Source organism: Charadrius vociferus, unplaced genomic scaffold, assembly GCF_000708025.1.
Source record: "Charadrius vociferus isolate BGI_N301 unplaced genomic scaffold, ASM70802v2 scaffold133, whole genome shotgun sequence".
In the NCBI taxonomy this organism is placed as follows: Eukaryota; Metazoa; Chordata; class Aves; order Charadriiformes; family Charadriidae; genus Charadrius; species Charadrius vociferus.
Window position 1 is genome coordinate 101,918 of NW_009647734.1, and position 9,843 is coordinate 111,760.

Sequence of the window (9,843 nt, forward strand, 5' to 3'; positions counted from 1 at the left end):
AGGGAAAGCGAGCCGGTGGTTCGGGGTCGCGCAGTCTAAATCGGCCAAGACGAACGTGAATATTCTTCACCAAGAGGAGCTGATAGCGCAGAAAAAGAGAGAAATTGAGGCCAGGTTGGAGCAGCAAGCGAAACAGAACTACCTGAGCATACAACAGCTGCCGCTGATTGGAGAGTATGTCTGAATTACAGTGCTTTTGGATGGGAGCTCCGCTGACAGAAAACGGCCGTGTCTGTCGATGGAACCAAAGAGATGAGCAGTACAGAGCTCTTGTACTTGGAGGCAAATACTGAGCAAGTTGAAATTGATAATTGAGTAAAGGTTGGAATAGGATATTTGCACTTAAATTGATCTAGCCAGACTTTTCAGATACTAGCGAGAACAGAGATATGCTAACGGCAATGGTGTTTTTAACAGGGTGTTATTACGCTTTTATTCTGCTTCCTATTTGTTACCTTTCTTATAATAGCGACTCTGAAGAGTTAACACGGTTCTCCAGCTAAATGCTCGCCTGGTGTTCTTGGAAGCAGGGCAGCGTAACAGAGCAAGTAGAAATCTTGTTTTAACGGAGTAGTAAAGGAGGCAGGTGGAGAGCGTGGGTAAATGCTGTAAGCAGCAAGCTGAGTGGTTCTGCTTTTCAAAGGCTAGGTGTGTTATCAAGCCAAGATTCAATGAGACAGTAGTCATTAGCATTTGCCTTGTTTTTCTGTTCACAATAAATGTGTTTGAGGGGAGCTGGGGAGGATGATGAGTACCATCACCTACTTTTCTTTTTCTATTCAGAGATGACGGTACTGACAGTGAAGCCTGTGTTTCCAACAAGTTTGTTAATGATGGCAGTTTCCTCCAGCAGTTTCTCAAGCTGCAGAAGGAAAAGTCAAGTACTGGTAGGTCGACTTCTGAGCAACAGGAGGCCTTCCTTCTCCTGGTGATACCAGCTTTGTGTGAGCTGCAGCCATGTATGTTCACTTTAGAAACCCTGCTATGAGCTGTTACCGGTATGAGTAAGTTCTAAAGCAATGATGACCCCTTTAAATTTGGATTAAAGTCTTCGAGATGCGATAGGGAAGTTTGCCCCCTTTCCCTCTATTGGTACGGTAAAGACAAGCATCTCTCTTCTAGCTTGAATCTCACATTGTAAAAATCATCACAGCTTTCATTTGATGGTGCAGCTTCTACCAGTCAATGTCTTTAACTTACTCTGAAAGTAACAGCCTATTGCAGCTGTATTACAGCCTGAGTTATTATTTGTAACCTTCTGAGATTACAACAGTAAGGATGCACAGGAATTATTTTCCCCTCATTCTTTTCTAAGAACCTCCCCCAAGTTCTACTAATAACTCGGCAAACACTTCTGCATCAAATGTTGGGAAGAAACCTATGCTGTTTGGGAAGCGGCCCGGTCAGGTCCTGAGCAGCATGCTGCACCAAGCGAAGAACTACTCCCATTCCAAACAGACCCCAGTCGTTAACCGCCTCAGTGTGTTTCAGTCGCCAGATGAAGATGAGGAAGAAGATTATGAGCAGTGGTTGGAAATTAAAGGTAAATGACAACTTTTACTACCTTTTTTTTGGGGGGGGGGGCAGGTCCACGTACCCGAGTGATAGGAGTTGAGTGTGGGAACAGGATTCCCTCATTACTTTCCCCCAGTGGAGGGTTGGATTTTTTTTCCTTATGCTGTGAATTGATATTCTTCGCACAGTTCTTACGTGCAGGCTTTTGCCTCATGAAATGTAAATGATACCAGTTAATTCGGGTGGACTCCTCCAAAGCCAGCTTCAGCAGAAAACTGGAGGACTGAATGCTGTTAGATATTACAGATCCAGCCTGAATTCCATATGGGAGATGGGTCACTCGCAATAGTTGGACCGGGTCTGTTTTGTGCCCGGAATATTTATTTTCCCTGAGTTTTCAAGGAAGCGCTTCACCAGTCCATGTATCTCTGTGAAAAATAACCTGTAGAGAAGAAGTATGTTCTACTCTTAATGGAGCTTGATTGTTTGCTAATCATAAGAATTCTGCTTTTGTACAGTTGAAATCTGTTATGGCTAGCACTGAGTTGTCTAGAACATATAGAGATATAATGCTTGTATTTAAAGCAGAATTTTAGGTTTTTTGAAATGTTAGAAAATGAAAAGTCTTCAGTTTGGGTGTGGCTGTGTAGGGGGTAAAATTATATGTGTTAGTAAATAAGATTACAAGTAAGGCATGGAAAAGTGACCAGGTAAAATCAAAGTTCCTGCCTCTTTTCAAAGTTTTATTAGCGAATCTCACCTCTAGGTCCTGACTGCTTTTAGTAGGGCAGAAAACCAATGAAGAATATTGCAGCACGTAAACAACCAAGTTTCTCTGGATAACCTAGGCTAGGAAGCCAGAAGGCAGATTCGCTTACTAATCTGAATTTCATGCGTGTGTATTAATCAAGTATAAAATTAGATTGGAGTTGCTAAATAAGTCACACTAAGCTTTGTGTCATAATTTATTTCATTATATGTTTACGGAACCATGTCTAGCTATTTCTGGTGGGATTTATAAAAGCGTAAGCTTAGCCAGTCTGAAGTGAAGCATGAAATGCACTACAGGAATGTGAGAAATAGCCACTGGCGGAATATGGACCCTTAATTTAAAGATCATGGGGTTGAATCTAGTCTAGAGCGGTGTGGAGAACTCTGCTCCTGTGGGCTCTTTGTTCAGCGCCCTATCCCAAAATACTGTTGTCTAGACGGGTGCCTGTGTTTAGTTCCCACTGAATGTGTCCCACATCAGCTCTGTAATCGCTGTCAGTGTTAGCGGGTTCCTTTCTTGGCACAGAAGCCAAAACGCAGTTTCTTGGAGCCTGAGCTCTCCTCTTATCTCTGGTGGGATTCCCTCCAAGTGAGGGTTGAGACATGGGCATATGCCAGTAGGAAGAACTATGTGCTCCAGCTACACAATCTGTCTCTGCTATCTGGGTCCAGAGCGATGTCTTGGGAACTGGAATCTGTAATCTTCAGTGAGTAATGTGGTGGATAAAAAAACAAACCAAATTCCTGTTCCTCCTCATTCTGTGTTTTGTGTGGAGTAGAATTGTCAGAAGCGAATGACGTTACAATTGAAGTTGTACCCTGAACTGTGGTGATCCAAATCTTAGGCTTTTCCTTGTAGGAAAAATCTAGACAAAATATTAACTTTCTACTAGGGGAGTGCAGAGGCTGACAGTAACCTAGGGGTTGTAATTTGTAAAGCTGTGTAAGACTGGATCCCCCATTTCATCCTTTTTCTTCCCATTCCCATTCTACTTTTGTCTGCCGCCGTGGTTCTTAGAAGTAATGTACCTGTTGCCTGTTTGGTGTGTGAGTTGAACCCCAGTACTGACAGCCTGCTTAAAGTTTTACCCCCAGAGGATGCGGAGACCCGGCAAGTGGTGGAAAAGCTGGCTAGGTTCGTGGCTGAAGGGGGACCAGAATTAGAGAAGGTCGCTATGGAAGACTACAAGGATAACCCAGCTTTTTCGTAAGTGTGGTGATAACTCTTGTCTTCCAAAGCGAAACGCTGTCTCTTTGTAGGAGAAAAACATCAGCCTTATCTATGTAGTTCTCGTAGATGTGTTTGGTTAATTATCATTTGGTGGATTTGAGCTTTGTTGCGAGTAATTGTTTTATAACTGGGGAAACTGAGGCAGAAAGTGATATTGTGATGGTGCTGAGGAGACGGATCAGCTAGAGTTAGGAATACAGCCTGGGAGGTCTGGCTGCCTGTACAACATCTGGCAATGGGGATACTGGACTCAGTCTCGGGACTGGTTCTGTCTCCTCTGTGCCTGTGGACAGAGGATTCCTTCCTATGTCAGAAGAGACTGTTATTTATTTCCCTTTAAGCTACGGACTTGCATCCAAATTTTTTGTGTCACTTGAAGCTATGTGTATTTAAACATGCTGAAGACTTTGTAATCCATGTTTTCAGTGCGTTCTGAGTCATTTATCTATTTTTTTTCGAGCCATTTGTATCCCAAAGTATCAGTGTTTGTGTATTATTGTTGCTGATGCATATTTTTTGCCCTTTTTTCCTCCATCTCTACCTTAGGTTTTTGCATGATAAGAACAGCAGAGAATTCCTTTACTACAGAAAGAAAGTGGCAGAGATAAGAAAAGAGAATCAAAGTTCTCAGGCGTCCTCTTCTCTGAAAGGTAATTAAGACTGCGATCTGGGGAATATGAATTGCATAAGTTAAATTTGACTTCTTCACTCTCTGTAACTTCTTGTTAGGGCTGTTATGGAAGCAGTTGGAGTGGATATTTGGCTCTCAATCTGCTGCCTGTAAATAAAATTTCAAAATGGAAGGAGATGGTGGTCAATCATCACCATGATGGCATCAAACTCTTGTGCCAAAATGGTTGTGTCCCAAGTCCACAGCATGCTCTATGTAAAGGGCTCTTGAAAGAGATTTCCCTTGTATTTCTCCAAAATCCTTAAAGTGAACTAAAATGATTCTCCATTGTGTGTGTTCTGGAAAGCGTTTCCGTCCTGAAAATGCACGTAGGAAAAGTGTTTTTTCTCAGATGTTCTTATTTAATTCGTTATAAATGAAAACGGTTGGTTTGTTGAACACAATCCCCATTTCTGCTGCTGTTCCCTTATCTGAAGCTTTTATTTTCTGCTTGGGATGTAAATCCTTGCAAGTAGGGGACTATGTTTTCAGGTGGGAAAACAGCAGAAGTGGATAATCTGCCAACAGACAGGTGGTGTGAGCAGTGGAATCTGATTAACTGTGTTAAAAGACAGAAATTATTTAGTGGGTGAAGTGTGGTCTGTGGGCCAAGCATTTATCGCTTCTAGTCCAGCCCGCGTGTGGCCCTGGCGAATCACTCAGCCTCTCTGTGTCAGCTTCCTTTGCTGAAGAAGGGAGTCTTAATGCAATTTAGCTGTCATGCCGATTAGTTAACAGCTGAAACAACTCATGGTTTAATAGACTGTAGGCTGAAAGAGCTTGTTACCAATATCAACTAACTGATACAATGGTTTGGAAGCTAAGCGGTATTATCCGTACTTTACAGGTGTAGAATATTGAAGCAAGGAAAGGTTATGACTTGTCCATGGCTTATAATCATGTCTTCTGCCTCCTGGTCCTGTGCCAGCCCCCTGGAGTACTGGCACTGGTACTGTGCAGGTAGCAAATATCGTATAAGGTGGTCGTGGCTAAATAACCGATTTGCCTGGCTCCTTATAAACATCAAATATGTTTGAAATATTAACGATCAGAGCCTTCTCTGTGCCTTTGGACTAAGGCTGCAGTAGCCACCTCTTCCAGGTGAGGACTGGGATTGTTCCATGGAGAATTTCCTCTGGCTTACAACATTCCCCTAAAATGGCCAGCAGATGTGTAGTGACAGTAGGTACAAGCGGGATGACGGTGTGGAATTAGTTTGCCGCTTTTTCTAAGGCCTTCCCCTTGCTCCAAGGGACGTCAGCGGCAAAGTCTTTAACTCGAGATGATTGTGAGTGCTGAGGTGTAACCCTTTGGAAAAGTGCCTGATGCAGGGAAGAGGCAGACTTCCTCTGCTGCAGAGAGAAACAAGTGTCCATCTTTGAAGACAAAAGCTGGTTTGTCTTTTAATCTGCTCTCATCTAGCTCCTGGCACAGAGGAAGCTGGTGTGTGAATGGGCACTCCTCTGGTTTCAGAGTTGTTGTACAACCTTATGCAATATCGTGTTTTTGTGATATAAACTCTATGACTGTTTCTGTGTAATACTTCTAAAAATTAAACTCGACCTTTTGCCCTTATTCTGCTCTTGGGGTTCTTAGAACAGATAGGCTTTGACTGTTGCTTGTGTGAGTTGGGCCCAGTACTGACAGCCTGCTTAAAGTTTCACCCCCAGACGACGAAGAGACAAAGAACTCTGCTGAGAAACTGGCCAGGTTCATAGCAGACGGGGGTCCTGAGGTGGAAGCTATTGCCATGCAGAACAACCGAGAGAACCATGCTTTCAGGTAAAAGGAGAAACCTGCTGCTGAGTGTAATGGGGGGGGAGGGAAGGGGCTTGGGTGAGTTTGGGTTTGGTTTTTGTAAAGGGGAAATAATCGGCAATCTTGTGATAAGTGAAGTTACAAGGACAGTGCGCTTGTAGCGCTGATACCTTGAAATTCTTAAGCTTCCCGGTTTAAAGCAAGGCACAGAGAGAGGAATTGATTTGCTTCCCCCAAAATTAATTTAACTTCCACCCTTCCTCACCTGCTTTCTGTTCCAATGTGCCGGTATATTTCTAACCTTTATACTTTTCCCTATAGCTATGTTTTGGTGTGGGCCCCCATCCACCACTCACACCGTGGCTGTCCAATTAATTTCCTGGGTTGCTCTTTACACAGCAGCTTCACTAACGCACAGGTAGCGCTCCTTCACCATTAGCTTCCCCTTTGGAATATCTTTTTCAGCCTTTCAGATGTGAATTGTACTCTTCAGTGCTCGCTGACAGCTGTTTAATGCCTCCCTTTGGTCTCCTCTGTGTTATATTTTTCTGCTCTTACAAACAATTTGGTGTGTTCTCTGGAAATGAAGTGGGGCTCAGCAAGGCTTATTTTGTGGCTGATATTTTGGCTTTTTATTGGCTGCCTTCTGGCCCTCTGGAGTACTCCCCTTGTGTTGTGAATTACATTAGACAGATGCGCTAATATCTCTGCTGCTTCATTATTTACTTTAAAACACCACTGTGCTGCCACCTGAGCACGGTCAAGTTAAATGCTGTCTCCTCTTATTAGGATTTCCTTGGCTTTGCCATAGGGAGGGTCCTGTCCTGCCCTCTGCTCGGTCCTGGAGCAATCCTTAGTGCTGTTATTCCAACGGAGGGATGCAAGACCAATTTTAGTGAATTTTAAATACGTCAGAGAGCTGTTTGTGTTTGCCTGTGCGTGTTGTGCAGCAGTGGGTGGGACAGGCCCATCATCTCTTATCTTTTCTTGTGGGAGCAGGCACTATCCCGAGAAGATGTTATATCAAGTATTAAACTGGTCCTCTAAGAAGGGAAGATCGTAGAGGAGTTAGGAATAGACAAGTTTTCTGTGTGAAGCAGTTAAACTGGAGTGAGCCCAAAAAGATAACGTGTTTGTAAGAAACATGACTGTATTGATTTTTCTGCGTAGCTGCTAGATTGAGGATTGTTTGTGTACTTCCCACAGAGACTAAGGAGTTTTATTTTACCCAAAAGGTCAGAGATGCCTATTTCTGGAAGGGGTAGCAAATAAAGCAATGTTTTTTTTGTGTATGAGGGAACAGAAGGAGGAGTCATGGTGTAATTAAGCAGACTGATAATGTCAATGCTTCTAGCTTGAATAGAGGACCGGAAGCAGTTTCTTTAGGCAATGGTTTGGCATTCCCATTCCTAAGACCTGAATGTTTGTTTTCTTCTGTAAACTGAAACCCGACATGTTGTGGAGCCCTTGCAGTTTTTCCAAACGTGTTCTGGAAGGCAGGTGAATCCTGGGGGAGGACCTTGCCATTTCCATAAATGCAACACGATCCTTTTTAGTACTGCGTGTTTATTTGGCACCAAAAGTAGCTGTGGTTTGCTCACGAATGGGAAACGTGCTTCCTCGTCCCAAAGGCTTGCAGCCTACCTTGCAAGAGCACGCGGAGCCCTGCATTGCATGCACATACACACAGGATGGTGCTGGAGAGCAAAGAAGTGTGTGGGAAGGCGAGTTGTGCAAGAGCCTTGCGGGAAAGAAAAGCCTGGACCAAACTGTGCCATATCCAACCCCTGCATATGACTGTTACATCTAAACTTTCCTTTTTTTTTTCCCTTTCTCTCTAGGTTTTTATATGAGCCAAACAGCAAAGGCTACAAGTATTACCGGCAGAAACTGGAGGAGTTCCGTAAGGCCAAAACCAGCACTGTGTGCGCCCCCTTGCCTGTAGAGTCCAGTCTGAAAAGGAAGACCAGTCCTGAGGCATCGCCATCACCTTTGTGCTTACCGTCTTTGCCCCTGCCCGTGCCCTCACCTTTGCCTCTGCCCTTGCCCGTTCCCTCACCTTTGCCTCTGCCCTTGCCTGTCCCCTCGCCCTTGCCCGTGCCCTTGCCCGTGCCCTCGCCCTTGCCCTCACCTTCACCATCATCCTCTACAACTCCACCTGATCAGACAGCTACAACTACTGCTGCAACAACAGCCGCGGCTGCTGCTACAGGCACTACTAAAAAGAAGCGGAAGAGCAGGTGGGGGCCGGAGGAGGACAAGGTTGAATTGCCCCTTCCACAGCTCGTCCAACAGCTGGATTCTCCCTCCCCTCTTTCAGGTTAGTGGGTCTGTATATTGTGTTGAATAACTGTTTTTTCCTGGGGAGCCCATTCTGCTTTAGCCCAGCTGGCTTTTTAAACAGAAAACCCGGCAAGTCTATCTCGTGTTGTAATCTCCGTGGTTGCCAGCCCCCTATCTTTCAGCTCGGTCTAGCAGCTAACTCTCCCCTGTGTGGAAACCCAGATAAACCACTTTATCTCGCTGACACCAGGGATTGGATCTTATCGTTCTCCAGCTATCTCTAAAACCCTGCTGTGCTATAGCTCATTACAGCCTCAGCCTCTACACTATTTAGGGCTATTTCACTTCAGGAAGAGAGTCTGTCAGAAAACAAATATCAGAGGCTGAACTGTGCTTATTCCCCGTGGTAGGATAAAATCCCTGGGCAGCACTTCCATCTCGTTCTAACTGATCAGAAGGCTAAATGGGAAAAGCTGTTCCCCAAGTGCTGGCGAACACAAGTATAACTTCCAGTTCCAATTTATACCCATTTCAGTTCACTTGATTACAGCCGGGGTTTGCGGTCCTCAGCCAGCCTTGAGTCTCGTGCTCCTGTTACTTCACCTGCCAAGTTCACCCAGGGGGTGCAGCTCTCTTCAGAGCTTGGAAGATAATTCTTCCAGTCGAGGCACTTCTAGCGAGCTCCGGGAGGTTGAACTCTGGTGGCCCATCTGTGCATGTGCAGATAGGTAATTAAGCAGGCAGTTAGAGATGCATACAAAAATTGAGTCACTCAAGGACAACAGGTGAATGCAGACATTTAAGACGGCATTTTTTGAGTCCTTTGTCCAATTAGTGTGGTACGGGGAAAAGATGTGAAAAGGAGAAAGAGAAGATGTAAGATAAGGCAGTTGGTGTTGGCAGACTGAGAGAATTAATAGTATGAGGCTGGAGTCGCAGGAAAAGCTGTAAGTGCCTGTCTCAATAAGGACCTTTTTCAAAAAGCAATAGCAGAACAGGTGAAGGGGGACAAGTAATAGAAAACAAGCTATAATTTTCTGAGACCGCAGATAATTTTCAACGCACGGTCATCCTGTACAATTCATTGTTCCAGCGAGTCCGTGGGTCTTCTGCTTTGGCTGGGTTTTAGAGGCGATAATTGCTCAGCCGTTAATAGCTTTGATTGTTCGGCTGGGGTAAGGTGTAGGGTTGGCTGTATATGCTGTGGTGTCTGTTGATTCTGCGGAGGTCAGGAAGGAAGGATTCTGTCTCCTAATCCAGCGCTTCAAATGTAGATGAAGAGAAATTCCTATGTAATTCTGTCGGCTGATCGCAGTCCTATACAGCAGTCTTGGCTGCACATCTCGTGTGTACAGGACAAGATACCAGCCTGGATGGCTTATTCTTTTGACCTTGAATCGCTGCTCATAGCAAGGCAGAAATCAGATGCAGAAGTCTTTCCTGACTTTGTACCTCCAGAGTAATTTTTTTTTTCTTGCAGACGGTAATGAAGCTTCGATGATGAAGCTGGGCAGGCGCTATCAAAACAAGCATCAGATTCCGTCTCAGTACCTCCTGCGGCAGGGTGGGGGGGCTGCAAGGGTATCCATGTGCTCATTCCAGCATGCTTCCTGCT

The 9,843-nt window shown here is 44.7% G+C and overlaps 1 protein-coding gene across 1 annotated transcript in view; it reads left to right on the top strand.

Annotated features, from left to right (window-relative positions):
• The window catches only part of SUGP1 (SURP and G patch domain containing 1), a 19,696-nt gene that overhangs the window by 1,050 nt on the left and 8,803 nt on the right, over positions 1-9,843 (top strand). Inside the window, exons 2-8 of the mRNA XM_009881665.1 lie at positions 3-174; positions 784-887; positions 1,316-1,543; positions 3,370-3,493; positions 4,064-4,167; positions 5,846-5,969; positions 7,787-8,265. Of these exons, the coding sequence (XP_009879967.1) occupies positions 3-174; positions 784-887; positions 1,316-1,543; positions 3,370-3,493; positions 4,064-4,167; positions 5,846-5,969; positions 7,787-8,265 (1,335 nt within the window). The remainder of the gene's footprint in view (positions 1-2; positions 175-783; positions 888-1,315; positions 1,544-3,369; positions 3,494-4,063; positions 4,168-5,845; positions 5,970-7,786; positions 8,266-9,843) is intronic.